The sequence below is a fragment of the Falco cherrug genome, chromosome 14 (genome assembly GCF_023634085.1).
Source record: "Falco cherrug isolate bFalChe1 chromosome 14, bFalChe1.pri, whole genome shotgun sequence".
NCBI classification, from domain to species: domain Eukaryota; kingdom Metazoa; phylum Chordata; class Aves; order Falconiformes; family Falconidae; genus Falco; species Falco cherrug.
The window spans coordinates 18,299,615-18,318,174 of NC_073710.1; the positions used below are offsets into that span (position 1 = coordinate 18,299,615).

An 18,560-nucleotide genomic window follows, 5' to 3' on the forward strand; every position below is an offset into this window, starting at 1 on the left:
GCCTTCCCCTCCCCATGTTTCTGCTCATCTCCACTGGTGCAGCAGCTACCTGTGGTGGGGAAGAGCAAAAAGTGGTGGCAGCTGGCTCTGCTGGATGAGCAAGTAAGGGAAAATCATCAGTTGTCAGAGCTGAGGCGGCCTTTGACCCTACTGAAAATGGGGGAAGGGTGCTGCTATGTAACTCTGGTGACTGCAAGAAGACAAGTCAAAAAAGGACTGGACTGCTGTGGTAATTGGAAGTGGCAAGAGAGGTGGAGCTGGAAATGCAGACAGAAGATTCATTCGTAATCTTTGGTCCATCTGCCTGGTTTTACTTGCTGGGTTACAACACAATCAATCCAGAGAAAGCAGGTTCCTGAGATATTAGGTCTTCTCTTTCAAGCAGGGAAAGTTTTTTGTAATTGAAGGGCATGCACCTTTGAAACTTTGCCCTAGATTCAAGTTCATTGAATCAAAAGCCAGTTCTGCCATTACCTGAGCAGTTAATAAAATCTATTGCCTTATGATGGATTTTTTTCTGCAGGCTGGAATGGATCTGTCTTCGTTGTGATTTGTGAGATTGAGGGGAAAACACAAAATATAATCTGTATTTCTGCTGCACTGAGAAATTTCACTGTGTTCTTCTTCTAAGGCTTGGAAGTAACTAAAACTGCAGTGGTCATTTTTTTGATTTATTGAAAACAAAGCATACCTTATTAACATTTTAATAAAGACAATCTCTTTGCAGCGGTGCTTAGAGTTGCTTTTATTTCTCTCTGTGCAATTCCATTCTCTAAAAGAGAAAATACTATTGAGATCTGTAAGGCATAATTCGTTAGACTGAAACTAAACACAAATACACCAAAGCAAAACCCTTTCTAAAGGTGCTGTGTTTGTGAGAGGTGCTTGCCCAATATGTGTGATGCAAAATGGGGATGCTTTGTGAAGAAATCATCCTTGTAAAGCCATTGGTTCTGGTCATCAGAGTCTATCCAATGCTTTAGTGATGATGCTGCTGATCTATTTGGGAAGTTGGCTGGCTCTCAAGGCAGAGTCTCTTCTCAAAGGCTGTTTCACAGTGAAAATATGCTCAGTGCAGCCGAGTGCATGAATGAAAAAGCCTCTGGTACCTTCTAGTCTGGCAAAATGCAGCACAAAACTCAACTTACTCTGTCCTTCCTGCTGTCCCAGGTAAGAAATGTGTGTGTTTTCCTTGCTTTCTTTCATCTTCATTCTCTTGTGCATTTGGATTTGAAAGTATTTGTGATTCAGGTCTGATTTTTGAGTAATTATGTTGCTTGAATTACTGTTGAAAGATGCAAGATCTCTGCTATAAGCCAGTTGCTAGGAATGTGGAATCTCCTAGTTCTTTGATTTACAATTACAACAAATTTGCTGTGTGATATATGGCATTTTTTTTCCTTCAGGAAGGGTGGTAGAGGGAATCTTTCAAGTGTCTCGGTTGCAGCTGCAGCAGCAATATTTTCTGTCGTATCAAATGCTGCAACTTTGATTTGCCTCTTTCCTCTGTGCCTTTTGCTGGGGAGCAGGCTTATAGCCGGTTATAGGCAGCTCACATTATTTATTGCTCTTTTTTTTTGGTAAAAAAAAAAGGGGGGGGGGGAATATGGAGGAAAAATAAAAACAGACCTTGCAAAAGGTTCCCTTCCCCATACTCTCTTGATAGATGTATAATACTCTGTTAGTGACTTGCTATGTAGCCTTTCTCTTATTAAATGTAATAGATCCCCCTCTGCCAGAAAGCTGAGGAAAAAACACCCAGCCTTAAAAACACGGAGCTGCTAAAGCCCTGCTGCTGCTGTCTGTCAGAGCAAGGGGACTCGCTGGGCTTTGACTTCTCAATACCTTCTGCTTGCTCTTTTTTCATCTTGCTGCTGTTACAGGGCTCACTTTTTGGAAGCTCTGGAAAGGTTTGAAAATCCTTTGTTATTGTCCAGTTTAAATGCCTCCTTCCTTCCTTTGTCTTAGCTCTGTAAACTCTTGCATTTAGTGACAGTGCACAGGATGCCGGTGCCACTGAGTAGAGAAAAAAGTTAATTTCTTTTTGACTTGTGATCAAGTGGTTTTGTTAACCCTTATGGGGTTGTGGTAGGTTTTAGAGTGTCAAACTAGTGCTTGGGACGGTGAGTTTGTGCACTTGTGTTTGTATAACTGTGATCTCGAGCAAGCATTTAGTCTGCTTTTTCTCCTTACCATCCTATTTTGAAAAATGGTGAGGGATTGCTGCTGGGAGAGCTTTATTGCTGAGAGGAGACACACCAAGAGTGTGTAAGTAGGAAGCAGCAGGGTGAACTAGATGCATGTATGCTGTGACCAAGGCTAGGATATTTGGGTCCTGGCTTAACCTGATAAGGAGTAAAAGTGTGAATGTGGGTGGCTGAAGTTATGGGATAGTGGGAGTCTCGGTGCCGGGGAACTCGTTTGAGCAAGCACATAGGCAGTTGGGTGGGTTCAGGATAACTATCCTGCTGCAGGGGGTGTAACAAATGAAAGCAGCTGCTTTGGGCTGTAGGTATGATGCTTGAATGCATTGGTGAACGATGAGTTTGAGGAGGCAGAGCAGTGTGTGCTGGTGATACGTGCGGAGTTTCTTGCAGGGCCTCCCTAACAGCTCAGGCTGGGGCTCTGGGGACTCAGTAGGAGGGCTGGTCAGTGGGCAGCTCCCCTGAGACTGCCTGAAACGAGTGGGCAAGCTGCTGTTCCTGGGGAGGGCTGAAGGGCTCTCAGGTGGGCTAGGATTACCTGAAGGGCTTCTGGGGAGGAGAAGTTGTCTAAGTGGGATGATATCCAGCCTGGGCAAGCAGCTGGGCTGGCAAAGCTTCCCAGGGAGGCAATGCTCAGGGAGCAGGGAGGCTGGGGGGAGAGGGCAAAGACAGCATAAAGGTAACTTTTGGATATACTGAGCTGGTCTTCCCTTACCTTGGGCTTGACCTGCCATCTAGACTGTGGTTTCCTTGGCTTTATTGGTGTTTTCAGCCCTTTTGTTGGCCATTTTCTCTAGTACACTACTGAGTTAATCAGCTTGAGTTTGGATCTTCTTTAGTGGTCCCTTGTAGGAAAAGCAGTAGGTGTGTGATGGAGGAGGATGGACTTCTGAGGCCTGTTAAACCACATAGCTGGCATTTTCTTAAAACAACAGTATCTATGTAAAATCTGTCAAGTTGCAGAACACCTGATTCTGAAAACAGCTGCACTTCATTGGTAACTTTCAGTAATACTTCAGTGTTTCTCGCGTTGCTGAGCTGAGAGGAGTTCTAGTATACTGCAGGACTGAGCTTGTGGTGCTTTAAGGTTGCTTTGTATTTATGTGCTTAAACTGCACCCCACCCTCTTTAATAGCCTATGTAGCTTTATCTGACAATGTTTCCACCTGATGATTTAACACATCTCCAAGTTTACTTTATAGATCATGTCTAAGGTAATGAATTAGGCCATAACAAGGAAGTGTACATAATTCTGTCTTCAGGTATAGGGGCTTGAGTATTGGCAGATTAAAGCATGAACTCAAGATGATAACATGCTAGGGAAAGAAAAGGGAATAGCTGAAATGCTGTTTGGCTTTTCTCTTTGACACAACACATGCACAACTTTCATGTGACAGGAAAAGTAAACAGAAGAATGTGAGAAACAACATATTAAACATGCAGCCATCTGGCTGTGTAGTGGTTGTAACACATCTTGTGGGGGTTTTTTATGTCGTCTTTCTTCTTTTTTTCTTCCCTTAGCAGTAGCTATAATGCTTCGTATAATACAGTGCTAGTGGAACCAGCAAAGCTCAATCTTGATAAAATGGTCTCTAAGCAATAGCAATCTAGTAATGCAATACTTTCTGTGGAAGTAGAAGATAGGAATAACTTCATTTCAAAGTAATGACAGTGGTTTACAGTGTAGAAAAAGTTTGAGGGAATTATGTTCATAAGAACATGAACTGAAAAAGGCTTTTTTGTTATTAAAAGATCTTTTCTAAAATTAGTAAATTTGTTTTTCTGTGTTCTTGGTCTGCATGTAATTCAACTGCATTTGTTAAATATATATAAAAGAAACAAACTTGCCCTTTGAGGCGTGATGAGGATGGGGAATCACTTGTTCATTTCAACAAAGCATCCCATTAAGTAAGTTTGTAAAAATTGCAGTGAAGAGGTGGGAAATAAATGAAACTTTTTGGCAATGGCTTTGCCTATGCTGCTACTATTTGTCCTGTTTTCACCAAAAGGAAATCAACATTAGTTGGAGTAGCTGAGGAATGTGTTTCAAGTAATACTTTAATTCAGGATCACCTCTAAAACTACAAAATATAGCTATAATATACAGCTTTATTGATCTGAGGCTGACAATAAAAACTAGGTGTACTTCGGTAGCTTGTACAGTTCACTATACAGTGTATAGTAAGCAGTAAATACATAAATTTTTATATTTATCAGAATTTTTTTACGTTTTTTCCGAAGGTTATTTTTGAAGGCATATATACAAATATTTGTGTTAAAACAAAAGTTGTTCACAGGCTTGTGTTTATATGTTATGAATTTCATGCAGGCAGATGAATCAACATAAAGTAAAGCTTACAAGATAAAGAAAAAAGTATTTTCTGATAGCTTTAACAATAACTGTCCTGTTCCACTGGGTTGCAACTAAGTCAATTGGAGAAATGTATAGCTTTTACAAGCTTAGCATTACAGTGACCAGATTAATTTAGTCCTCAAACTCTTATGCATAGCCCATTCTGCTGCATTCTTAAGCTTTTATTTTTTTTCAAATTTCTCCAGAAGAGGGCTCCATGCACAGCTTGAAAGTCAGCACCCATGTATTAAAAGCAAAAGAAATTTATCAGCTTCATGAAAAAAGAAAAATCTTGTTCACACAGTCAGTTATAATGCTAAAGATGATGCTCAAATTCTGAATAAGCATTTACCTGTTGTATCATGTTGCTATAGGTCTTATTTTGTTTAAGATTGCTTATTATTTGAGAGTTCTAGAGGAAAAGTTCTGTATCTCTTGTATTTTTTACAACTCAGATATAGCACTTTAAAAATGGTAGAGAAACTCAATTGCTAATTATTATGTACAATTATTTGTACCGATAGGCATATTGTGAGCTGACTGACACTCCTGACAGTTACAGGCTATCATTTTTGGTTATGCAGTCAAAAAGATCTTCCACTTGCGTACCTCACTTAAAAGATGGTGTCTCTCCAAACACAGAGCCATTCCAGCAGTCATGCTGTGCTATTTGTCAAAGTATCGCTTTGGAGGGAAGATTGGCCCCTGGTAATTAGTATGATTTTAGGCAACAGCTTCAACCTTTTAAAGTTATTCTTAACAGAACCAGACCACCCCCCTTACTGCTAAATAAGGGGGATTTGTCTCAATGGAAGAGAGAAAACTGCTTGTGAAAATGCTTCTGGGGTTATGGCATTACAACTAAACACATTGTTGTGTACCACTTAAGAAAGTCTGTCTTTCAATTTAAAATGTAGCTTGGGTAGTATGTTGGGACCTGGTTTCTGTTTCTGATGATCAAAGATTGAAAAAGGTTATTTTAGCACATGTAATATTTTTGTGCCATGATCCGTTGGGGTTATTGACTTGATCCTTAGTGACTTGTCAGCTAGGCAACAAGTATTTCAAAAAGGTATCTCGATAGGCCAGTGCAACAGGAATTATTAGAACTTTGCAGATAGTAACAGTGGTGCCCCTTCAAGAAAATGTGAAGTTCTGCCTTTTGCCTTCTTCCTTCCTGTTCGCTGTTAGATCGGTAGGCTTTTCCCATCCTATTAATCCTTAAGGGCAAGCCAGAAACAAAGCTGTTAGTGTTAGACTCTTTCTGCACTCACTACTAGAGTCACATCTTCAGCTGCTGGGTTGTACCAATGTGCTGTGTGTCAGGATTTTGGCCTCACATTTCAGAGTTCCTATGCCAGTGTAAACCTTTTGGGAGGAAGGGGGGCTTCATCTGGGACTCGAGGCAGGAACGTGAGGTTAGTGGTTTTTTTGTTTTGTGGATATAATTTCTTCATTCCATCTTTGTCAGGTACACATACTAAATTCACTTTTTTTATGTATCACTAGTATTCTAACCAGCAAAGCTTCATCTGTGCAGGAAAAAAGACAAATATACCGTGTCCACCGGGAGGAGAAACAGAATGAGAGGGATTTATCATCCTTAGTTTGCTAAGTGGGCTATAGCTCTTCCCAGTTAACTCTGGATGATACTAGTGGGTTCTTGATCATGTCCATATGGTTGCATTGTGCCCTACCCTAATCACCAGATGGATGGGACCAGCCCATATGGGAGACTATTTTTCTGTCACTTCATGTGTCCTGCAGCTAGCACAATGTTAGTATATACAAATCAGTAGGGTATTAAATGCCAAACAGGAGTGAAAAACAAGACTTGATTTATTAACCACTGTTTCATTATTCAAAGGTATTGGAAATTTGCCCTCTGCTTTTACTTTGGGTTCTGATGCAGACTGTATTCCCTGTCAAATGGAAGAATCTAACTCTGACAGCCTTACTGTTTTGTATGAAGGGAACTCTTTGCACTACTAAGTTATCCAATATTCTGCTGTTTTACACCATTAACATTCTTGGCTAAAGAAAAAAGAAGGAATTGAAGATTTGGTTTGATGGAGCTGGTTAAAACAGCTTTAACAGACTAAAATAAATACGAGCTATTAAAAGTGGGGTGAATCTTTTCAGCACATGGCAGTTATCGGTATCTCCAACCACTTGGAAAAGTTGATTAAGGTGTTTAAATAACTTCTCATATCTATGAATGTCCATGTCTGGGTGTCTAATTTGGTATCTTTATGGGCCTTGGTTTTAGGAAGCTGAACATCTGCCTTCAAGCTTTTGACATGACTCAAAATTGGGCACCCATATGCAGCTTTTAGAAATGATCAAGTTTTTATTGCTTAAGGTTTTTCAGGCTCCATTTGTTGAAGGTTCTATTCCCCAAATTACCATTTGAAAAAAAAAATAAAATCCAAACCTAATAATAGCTATCTATTTCGGTCTAAACTCTTTCTCCTGCTGTGAACAACTGATGTTTAATTCCTTATTACTAATGTCAATGTATATATTTCTGAAAGCTAATATTTAATTCCCAAGAATTTTGCAGTCTGGTATGTAATGAAGAGCAAATAATTCTTGTGTGTATGATGGTTATGTTAATAGGAGTACAGACAGAAAGTGGATTTCTGAAAGTTTGAAGAAGTTCTTGGCAAATGAGCAATTGTGACAGATGGACCTTGTGGTAGTAGTGTAACAAGGACTCAAAATGCTGAATACCATGGGTTCTAGGCCATTAAGCTGTCAAGTATTGTTAATATGGCTGTATGCAGAGAAATATGTATACGTACAGCTTGAATTTAGGATAAGAGATGTTCACTTGCAAATACCTATACCTGTAAGCTTTTCATAGCTATCACTACTTGTGTGCTGAAGCCTACTGGCCCCTTTTTCTCCCCTAAGTTATGTTGAGTGCTCCTCACTTGCCCCAGGACAAAGTTGGCAAGCTTGACTGGAAACACAGCTGTGGGAGTACTGATTCTATACGTTAAATGGGTGTCTGCCACATGGACAGCAATACATCTGTGCACAGGTAGAAAGAGGAAGAATAATGTCTCATACTGCTTCAAATCAGTCCACAAAACTGTTAGCATATTGAGTTTTGTTTGAATTGCTATGGAACAAAAAACATGTTACAACATACCATGCTGATAATTGGATCTTCTACTTTATAGACACTTAATCTATTTCTTTTCATTGTCTTGGCATAACTTGAAACTGCAAGAAGGATCTCTGTGCAAACTGTCTCTAAAGAAGAGTCTTGGAGTCAAATATAAGGGACTTTGAACCCATAAGAGTAAAAGAAAAGCTGTCAGCTTTCCATGGAGTCAGTCACTGGATAAAAGGAGAAATTCTACCTGGATCCACTAGGTAGGGAGCTATCCCAGCATGTGCTATTTGGGAGGCTGGTCCATAGCTTGTATAGACATACAAGGATGGAGGCGGGGAGAAATCATGTGAAGTTGCCCCTTCTCCAGCCTATTATAGTTATCTTGATGTAAGATGGTATTTGAAGTGTCTGTTATGTTTTAACTTTGAGCCAACTCTTGGTAACTGCTTGGGAACAGAGTTAAAAACTGGGAACAGTGTTCCCAGATCTTGCATTTTCCCATAGACAAACTTCTGGCTTTGAGTTCCCCTGTTGCCGAATAAAGTGTACTTTATAAGTTTCTCTGCAGACAGCCCTCTCTTTGCCCTGAGGAATCATGTTTTATCAGACAACAAACAGCTATATCAAAATGTGAGAGCTGAGCATAACGCTGTGCTATAGTTGACAAAGCAGGAAACCCAGAGCATCTGGTACTTTGCTTTCTAAATGAAAGGAGATGGAATTAGCCATTAGAATTGGATGGGAATTTCCTTCCCTTTTAAACCTGTTGTTTCAGAGCTCTATCAGAGGAAGCTGAGCAAGTCCAACTGGGCTATGTAGCAGGAATGGATATCTCGGCTGCAGGTTTGAGCTGTTCAGTACAGTTATCTAACTAGCTAAATTAAAAGGTGTTCAGTTTGACCTTCTCCCAAGAAAAGATAACTGGTCTTGCAAGTGCCAGAAAGTCATGGGTATTATCTACTATCCTTATTCAGGTGAAATGCAAAATGAATATCTACAGGTAAAGATAAATGAGAATGAAATTAAAATAGCACAATTCATAAAAATTGGTTTTGATTTCTGGGCACTTGTATTAGTTTGCTACCTGAAGATTGTATCATAGGTGTCAAGCTAAGTGGTTTTATTCTCTTCCAAAATGTCTTTTGTGTTCATAATCCATGACTTGATTGAGCTATCTGGACTCTGAGCTCTGTAAGTCTTGATTTATGAATATTGATAATCCATCAGTTTACTTATACACAACTCTGACCTGAACACTGAAGTATTTAGGCCCCTATTTGATCACCTTTCCTTAATATGTGGTAATTTCGTTGCAGGAGATAATGTTCAGTGGGATAAGGGTGGTCATTAAAGCCTAACAGTAATGGGATGTACACCTTTTTGCACCCACTTAAACTACTGTTCAGGAATTTTGCTTCTATTTTTGGAATTTTTTTTCCTTCTGATACTTTCAATTAAAAAAAATCTCATTTAAAAATTGTAAAGAATGCAATCTCCAGTTTTAAATGCCCTCAATAATTCTCCCCAGTTGTTGCATCTATGCAGTTTGGTTATCAATGCAGAAATGTGGTGCTCTGTGTAGTGAGGGTATTGATTATTGCAGTCTGACAAAAAATCAACTCTTCAGATGATGATTTTGGATACAACATGTTACCAGGAAATAAGGTAAGGATGCTGGGAATAAATGCTGAAACTTCTGTATCTTGTGGAAATGACTTCTGGTTTCGCACATCTCTCAAACTTAGTTTTCTGAGTTTGCAACAGCAAAACTGTTGCTCACAGTAATGTGGGAGCAGGTCTCCAGCAGACAGGGATTGATTGCGTTGCCCTGCTTTGCATTATCTAGGTGAAGGATGGTTAGTATCAATGCCATGTGCATTTCTACTATGTACGTATTGGGAGGCTTACGTGGCTTCTATCACTATTATATCTGAGCACCCTGCAAATGGTAATGAATTTATCCTTGCTACCCTAAAATAAGTGCTGAGTTACGACAGGAACATTATTCTGAAATGGGAGACAGCCTCCAACATCTGCCTGTTTCAATGACTTTCATTCTGTTATCTTAGTTGAGTAATGATGTAGGCTGCTGTCACTTTTGCTGCTGGTGTTGATTCAGTAGTGACAGTTCATCGTACTATAGAAAGATTAATTCTGATTGGAGGGAGCCCAGAATAAATATAGTCTTTAGGCCAATCAGAAATTGGTGTATGTAGTACTATTTTAATAATGCTTTTCAACTTTCAAGAATATAATTAGTTATGATTTGCCAAAGAACTGCCTATCTCTATACAGCTAGTATTTTGCATATAACAGAAACTAAGAAGAGAAAATGTTTAGCTGGTAACTGCACAGAGTTCTTCTAGGCATAAGGAAGATGGAGCGTACTTGCTTATAACGGGTGTTTGTCTGATGGCTGCTGGTAAAGTGATCAGTGGGAGCAGAGGAGGATGAGGCTGGCGGTGCTATATATACTCACAACATCTGAGACCAAAACAATTTGGGATAGAAGACGGAGGCAGATAATAAGCAACAAACTATGCTTCCATTACTTGGGTAGGGGGGAGGTGCTGGATTCCACTGCAACGTGAGACATAGTCTCAATGGAAGAATATTTCCTCCTACTGCCTGTTTTCAGATAAAGGTTCCCATATTCCTGCCTTTCCTCAGATGGGAGGAGGCAGAGCTACCGAATGCTTGGGCTCCTCATGGAGGGTGAGCTGCATGGTCATCGCTGTTCCCCTCCTATGCCTACCTTCCAGAGGTGTGCTGGTGCTGTCCTAAAGTGCCATTCTTAGTGAGACGCATGTAAATGTTTGAATTCCTTGAGGGGACTATTACATGTGGATGGAACATTTGTTACAAGCCTGAAACACGTGGCTCTGTGGGCTTGTATGGATTATTGAAAGCTAACCTCTGACTCCGCGGAACAGCTGCCTCTTCCTGTATGGTTATGTCCTCCTGAAATGAGGATTCAATCTTCTTACAGTTGCCTACCAGGAATGCAATTTTCAAAGCTTTTGTTCCCTCATGAGTCAGGCACACAAGCACAGAACCTGTTTCTTGCTGTGCATGGGAGTTAAATGTTGATTATGGGTAGCCGAAGGAGTTTGGCTAAAATAGAAACAGACTTGCTTGACTGCTATAAACTCGTGTTGAACCTGAACAAAATAATTTTTCCAACTTGTTCCTGACTGATTTCTGCATGCTCAGTCTGTGGAGTTTAGCTGGGATATAAAGGAAGCAAAAGCAATCATGCACAGCATGAGTGGTTCTCCTTGCCTTACCTCCAGGCTGACTGGAGGCATCAGCATTCCTGTAATTTCCTTCTTCAAATTACTTTTTGTCTGTTCCACTTCATCTGTTCAAAAAAATTTGAATAGTCTGAGTGCTCCTAGTTTTTCTACTCAAACTTTCTTCCAGAACTTCTAGTGTTGGGAGAAAGGATGAATGCTTTTTTGCTAATATTAACTTACTTTAGATGGTCTTCAACAGGCCCTTTTGGAAACTCCATCCCTGTTATTGGTGCTTATAGAGGTTTTTCTTTTGTGATAGATGACAAGGTGATGGGGATTTTTCTTGCAGCATGAGGAAAACCAGACACACTTAACCAGGACCTATGTCAAATGCTAAAGGAAAGTGACTCCTTATTTTCACTGGGAATCTGCAGATTGCCTGGAGTTAGTGCAGTGTTTAATAGTCGCTTACTGTATTAGCTGAATTAGTTACAATTTGTTGCATTCTTAGGTCTGGCCTGGATCTCGTGCATTTCTTGGTATATTCATATTGCCCTACTCCTTTCTGCCTCAGTCCCTCACAGCAGTCTAGTTCTATCTGTGCGCATGGAAAAGATAATTTAATTTAGCTACCCCGTTAATGGTTTTAAATTGGTGATCTCTTAGAGTCTAAAGTACTGGGATAGTTGTTTGATAATAAATATGCCAACATAGCTGCTGAATTTCTTGTCTGTTTCTTTGGCTTACTGAGGAATACAAGAAAGAAGATCAAACCTAACCATGCAAAAATGGAAGGGGAAACACCCCCCCTGTATTCAAACCTGTAACATCTTGCAGCTTTTAGGATTTAGAAAGCAGCCTTTTGTATTTGCAATAGAGTTAACAGGTGTATATAGGAATGGAGTGCAGCATCTAGTCTGATCCCGCTTGATTTCCATATCTTCATTTACATGCAGCCTTAACTGATAGTTTAGGCTGACACCCATATCCAGAGTTCTTGTTCCTATCTGGATCTGAAGTTGGCATCTGGAAACAGCAGTACTTTAATCTGTTCTACGCACATTTCTGTGTGTCAGCATGTTGGTTTAAGAGAGGCAGGAAAGTTAATCCTTTGTAAAACTGTATCTGTTTCCAGCATTCATTAGCTGTCCAGCCACAGAACTCTTCTCTTCTACATTATATGTCTTGGTGGGACTTATTTGTTATCATTACTTTACGTCTTCATGGGCAATATTTATCCCTGTCTGCTGCTTTGATATTGCTGTGTTTGTGATCATTAAATCCATTCTACTGATGCTTTGAGGAAACTTGTTACTGAACAGCTGAAATAGAGGAAGGTATCGCCTAGGTTTTAAGTCACTAGTTGTCTGGGGAGGGAATAAAAAAGGAGAGAACTGACTGGATATAGGGTGTGAGGCCAAACCAGCTTCATTGCAGGAGAGCACGTTGCAATTTATTTTGGAACTGTTGGCTTGTCACTACTTTAACTGTCTGAAACTGTTTTATGCATATCAAAAGGTGGTTTCCCACATGTCCTCAGTGTAACACAAGCATACTTTTTAGCTGCCTACTGGTGGAAGTGAGTATATCCCAGAGAAAATGGAAAGGAAAATGAAATCCCAGACAACCTGGGAGGAGAGGAGAATTCTGGCTTTCTAGCAATACATAAGAATCAAGCTAGATACTAGGAAAAGCTGGGCAATGTCTTGCTGAAATGAGTATTGTGGGGCAGCTGTTATGAGACATAGATGCTCCAAAGCTTTGTCATATATTATGATAACCCTTTCCCTACCACTTTTGTTAATATATGGTTTCATAGATGTATCCCCTTTCTCGTATTCACTGACATCCCTTAGAGGCCAGCTGAAAAGCAGATATTAAAGGGAAAAGAACTTCAGACACATTTGCAAACTAGCTGTTAGTCTTCTGTAGGTCCTTCCATGTCTAAAGTAGAAACAACCCTCCCCTGACAATGGAGTGTACCATTTTGTACAATGGATCTCCTTCTGACACTGTTTTTCTGGGGTGTTTGCACCACTTGTGATTCAGCTGGCAGTGCCTGAGTTTAAGCGCTGATAAAGAGAACACAGTGGAGTGCAAATACGTTTGACCTTTCAAAACCTTGAGAAGAAAACAAAAATAGGGAAATAGTTACTTTGCAGTTTTTCCTTGCACATGTGTAATGACTGCCAGCAAACTAGCATTCTTGTTTCTGCTTTGGGAGCCTGGGTAGCACAGAGGCTTCTGGGCCTGAGATCCACTGTTTTATATCTGCTTTTCTCAGGACAGCATCTGTGCATTGGCCTGATGCTGGAGTAAAGGTGCAAGTAAATTTAGGTTATTTTTTTCAAGTTCATATGTTGGCCTGTAGTTCAGGTCTGCTGCATCCCAAAATCTTTACTGTTTGATAAGCTGTGCTTGTATAATTGGCATGCTGGTCTTGGTTCACTTGCCTGATGGTCAGGAGTTTTTCAAGTGTGAAGTATTGCTGCAGCTGTCACTTTAAATCAGTAGGTTTTTTTTCATTTTTAAATAAAAAAGTAGCACCAATACAGAAGTAAGGCCTAGGTACCTGGTGAATGTTTCTGCCGAAATCCCCAGCTAACTACAGCCTTAGTCAGCTCGGATGCAGCCGCCTCTTAATACTGCTGTGAGAAACTTTAAAAACCTTGTAATTCCTTGGGTGCTCTATGGTGTAAATACCCCTGTTCAGTTGGTGCTGCAGTGGGCTTGCTGCGGGGCTTGCTCTTGCCCTGAGTTAGCCCTTCCTAGAAGGGCTGGGCTTCTTAAATTGCAGCCTGGCTGAGTCAGGGGCATGCCAGCCCTGTTACGCTGCCACTCCCCACGTCACAACTACTTCTGGGGAGTATGTGTAGTTCTGAATATGGATCCAAATATGATGGGAACTGAAGATCCTCCTTGCTTTTCCTCATAAAACTGTTGCTGACTTGTGAGCACATTCCTTTGTTTGAAAAGCAGAGAAGTACATGCAGTACATGTCCCAGCCTACAAGCTAGAGGTGTACGTGGTGTACAGAAAGCTGTGCCAAGCTCTAGGGGTAGGGTTTGAACGAAGTGATCGGGCAAACTTTTCTTTTAAGCCTCTTTGGGCAAGGGAGGGAAGGCTATGCGGCACCTGGGGCAGGGCTCTGATCTGGTATTGCTACAACTATTTTTGGTATTTCTAAAACTACTTTGCAGTTGGTGCACTGGAATCTGGATGTTCTTTTGGTTCTGAAGCAGCTTAACTGTAAACAATAGTACCTTCTTGATTTATTTCCACTACCCTGCTGCCTGTTGTGCTGGTCAAGTCTGGTGCAAGAGGGAGAAATGTTTTTTCCCTTCTCATCCTACTTTCTTATTTCCTGATTCACTGTGTAGTCGCCTCCTGTGGTTACATGAATTTCATTAATAGAAAATCCTGAGAAATCTGCTTAAATAACAATCAATGTGTCTTTTAATATTGCCTTCTTCCGTACGTATGTTGTGAATTGGTGAACTATTTGATCTGATGACTACCTTGGCACCTGTAAAAAAAAAAAACAAACAATCTCTGGTTCAGTGCTATTAGCAAGGCTTCTTGCTGAAGCAGAGTTGCTGGACTGGAAGGTGTGTAGTACTCCTGAAGCCTAAAAAGAGAGGAAGACAAAGTGTGACTGCAGTTTCATAGGTAAAGAGCATCCTTCAAGGAAGGGATTCCTTTGTATTCTATATGATTTAGTAACTCTTTACTGTAAAATACTTAATTAGTCCCTGGATAAGCATCACTAGTGTATCAAGCTTGCTGTCTTTCCCAGACAAAGTTTTAACTAGTCCCTTCAAAGTTATGCTCCTTTTTGTGTAGTCTCCTTCTAGCCCAAGGCATTTTATTTGTGCAACAGCCTAGCTTTGGCCGGAGGAAAGTAGGGCAGGGAGCTTGCTTAAGAAATAGCTGTGGCTTTGAATGTCCTTTAGGTTGAGGAGAGTTTTGAGCTTTGGCCTTCCCTTTGCCCAGCAAACTCTGTCAACTTTGATGATCTTTTTTTTTTTTTTTTTTTTTTTTTTACTTCTGTCTCCAGACTGTCCTGCTTCATTAAGAATCTGAACTGTAAAGCAGTGCCTGTTCCCACCAGAGCCACATGCATAAAACTGACCTTTGGCTCGGATACAGAGTTTGGTGTCAACCTTGTCCTATTACCAAATATAGCATCAATCTTACTGACAGGGTTTCCAGGCAGCTGTGGCTGAGGGGGATGTAGGCAGTGAATGTATCTGAACGACAAGTAACTTCTGATCTCTGTACTTGGCACCGAAGCACATGCACAAACAGACCCAGCAGAAGAGGGCTGTTTCTTCCCCTGTCCCTTGCCCTATTTCTGTGTGGGCACCCTTCCTAGAGCTGTGGCTTGCCTTTCTGTGCTTGGCTAGTGTGCCTGGGGTTCAGACCTGTCCCTGGCAACAGGGAATGGCTGTTGGCCCTAGTGGGGATAACTGTGCTCACAGCACTTGGAGCTTTGCTTCTCTCTGAACAGCCGCATCCTTCTTGAGCATCTTGATTTCAAGTGTCTGTTGAAGCACTGTAAACAGATTTCCTTCGTTTCTGTGGCACTACATGCTGTGTTGTGATACATTTTGTCTACTTTAAAGCTTATGGAACTGTAAACTAATGAATCACTAACAACTAATTCCGAAGGGATCACTCATCTCCCTAGGGCAGTGAAGATATTTTTGAGCTGGCTACACAGTGCTATGGCAGTGCTTTTTGAGACCTGCCTGGTTCAAATCATGTGGCAGTGATACTGCCAAAGGCTGCCAATTCAATAGAGGATTGCACACAAATTCCATGGGTGGGAACTTGCAATATTATTAGACACAGCTAATAATAGTTCCTCTTGACTTCTGAAATGTCAGAATGGTCTTGTGAGTAACTGCACTTCAGAAAGCATTAACCTTTTGTTTGCCACCAAGAGCAGTCCCTGACATGTTCAATGCTGCATTATACTTGCAGTACATAAAGGAAGCACTTTGGAAACCAGGAGTGTCAAGATCCCAGAGCTGCAGCATCAGTCTGGGGACCTATGGCTATGTCCTGTGTGTGTACAATGACTAGAAAGATGAGCTCCTGCTATCCAGAGATATCTAAGATCTTATCAGCATGCCCATCTACCTGATTTTCCCCATCTGCAAAGAGCTTTAAAACCTAATAGTGAGAAACCTCTAGTGTGTAGTATGCTAAAATAAAGAAACAACTCTGTTTTCTTTGAGGGGGGGTAGGTTAATGTCTGACAGACTGTCCCAGAGTCAGGTCTCCAGGGTTTCTGGAGTTCCTGAGTATATGTCCCAAAGCAACTGCTTTAGAGCTGGGTCTTCTAGCAGGGGACAACAACTCCACTTTGCAGAGAACTTCAGAAGTTTTCAACTGCTTTATGAACCAAGTGAAACCAAAAGTAAGAAATCTCTAAATGCTCTGTGGAACTAAGTTAATATTCTTTCTTACACTAGCCATTTATTTCTTTTTGCTGTCTAGTGCATCTAGCAAGGTACCAGCAGTGTGTCTTCAGCTGCAGGATTTACTGTAAGATTTTTATGGACTGCTGGAGAACAATCGGGAAGGGATTTTGATATGTTGGCTCTAGAGTGGCAGAAACAGATAAATGAAAAAAACCAAATGCCAACACCTTCTGACTAAGAACTATTTTCAGTAGGAAGAGTAAGAAATTAAGCCATGAGCTTTTGTGTCCTTTTGAGGCTATAACTAAAAACATACCTCCTAGAGAGATGAGCTGTTTTTTAAGGGATGCTGGATGCTTGTCTCTCTTTGATTTGGCTAAAGTTGGGGCACTTGCCTGTTGTGAATAGAGCTGCATGGAAACTACATGAAGCCAAGCCCTTAGTTGGAGAGCAATGCAAATACAGGGGAAGGACAGATGACCAATACTCAGAGTACCTCTTCTCAATTACCTTTTACAGCTCTTTATAGTAGTTAAGAACACCAGGTGGATGTATCTTTTAAGGCAGAATTTCATAACTTGGGTGCTATGAATAACCTTACGTAATGAAGGGACCTCACTTTCTGTATGCTACGATATCTCTAATTTTTATTTTCCTGACTTCTGTGAGAAGGTGGATGACAATTTCACTTAAGAGCAGGAAAAAGTAAAACATAAAGCAGGAAAGTAGCTTGTGTGAAGCCCTATAGGAAGTCTTTAACAAGTAGGATGTAATCACAGCTCAGGACCCCCAAACTCACCCATCAGTACACATTGTCCCTGGTACTGAGAACCCAGAGCAATGTGCCTTGTTGGGGGTGGGGAGAATCTTGGAAAGTGACTTGCATACTTTCTATTTATTAGAATTAAAAAACTTTAATTACAGTAACTAGTTTGTATCTTAATGAAAAAAATCCATCTGTCTATTTCTGCAGTGCATCTAACTGCCAGCATTTAATTCTTTCTTAAAGATACATTGCTCTCTTGTTGTGACAATGAAGATGTATTTTTAGTGTGCTTGGGGAATTGCAGTTAACAGAATGATTTCACCCGAAGGGTGACTGTTGTCATTTTGTTCTTGTTCAATAATCCAAAATACATCATTGACATCAATGCTTTACTAGAAATAAAATAAGATTAGGATCAATGGTTTTTTTAAAGAATATTTTCCCTTTTCCCATCTGAGTGAGCGTGGGGTTTTTGTGGTGGTTTTTTTTTTTTTTCCTTCAAGTGTACTCAGACTTTTTTTTTCCTTGTCAATTAAATGCTTACAAACGAGATTTAGTTTGTGTGCCTACAAACCTGAGAATAAAAGCAGGAAATATTTCTCTTGTAATAAATTCTTTTATTCCTCCTGTATTTACTATAGCTCTTCCCCTCTGCCCTCTAAATCAGGATAATCAGGCACTGGAAAACATAATTCACGTGAGAATCCATGTGAATCCTGACAGATGGACACCAGAGGTCGTCTCAGCTGCTCATCACCATTGCCGGATAAGCCCCATCTTGCACAGACTTAGGAAGTTGTCAGGCTGTCCTTTGTTTCAAGTTCATTCTCCTTTGTCATCCTGATAGGCATTAATGTGCAAAGGCACTTGGGGAATTATGAAATGAAATTGTAGGTGTTCTTAGAGATGCAATGTCAAACAACTCAGTAGCACATGTGGCAATTGCTGGATCCATGTTTCTGTCATGCTTTAAACTTGTTGAAAGAATTAGGTTCCTATTCCCTTTGTGTGCTGTCTGCAGTTAGCTGTGATCAAAGAAAAGAGTGGAGGTGGTCTACTAGGAATGCTTCTCTCCTTCTGCATGAAAGAACAAATTACTACAGTTCTCTCCTTCATTGGAATAATATGTTCATCTACCTACTTCTGAGCTCAGTTGACAATTCTTGTAATGAAGTATTGGTGCAGACATTAAATTCTTCTCGGATGGCTCAAACTGCCATGTAAGTAGCTCTTTTCAATTGCTGCAGTCTTACTCTGAGATGGTCTGAGGAGGGAAACAGTGAGAAGTGTATCTGCACAGACTTCTCAACGTGACCAAGTTGATGGTCTCCTTTCCAGGTCTAGTGTACTGTGGAGCCCAGAAATACCATGTAACGATCTCTAGTGCCCTCAGTAAAATATTACCTAGAAGTCTTACATCAAAGAGTTTGCAGCTGACTACTGAAATG

At 40.5% G+C, this 18,560-nt stretch overlaps 1 protein-coding gene across 2 annotated transcripts in view; it reads left to right on the forward strand.

Moving 5' to 3' along the window:
* Nucleotides 1-1,017: 1,017 nt before the first annotated feature.
* The window catches only part of CDH13 (cadherin 13), a 508,729-nt gene continuing 491,186 nt past the window's right edge, over nt 1,018-18,560 (forward strand). For both annotated transcript variants that reach the window (XM_005432359.3, XM_027803288.2), the window contains exon 1: nt 1,018-1,170. In XM_005432359.3, the coding sequence (XP_005432416.1) occupies nt 1,126-1,170 (45 nt within the window). In that variant the 5' untranslated portion in view covers nt 1,018-1,125. The remainder of the gene's footprint in view (nt 1,171-18,560) is intronic.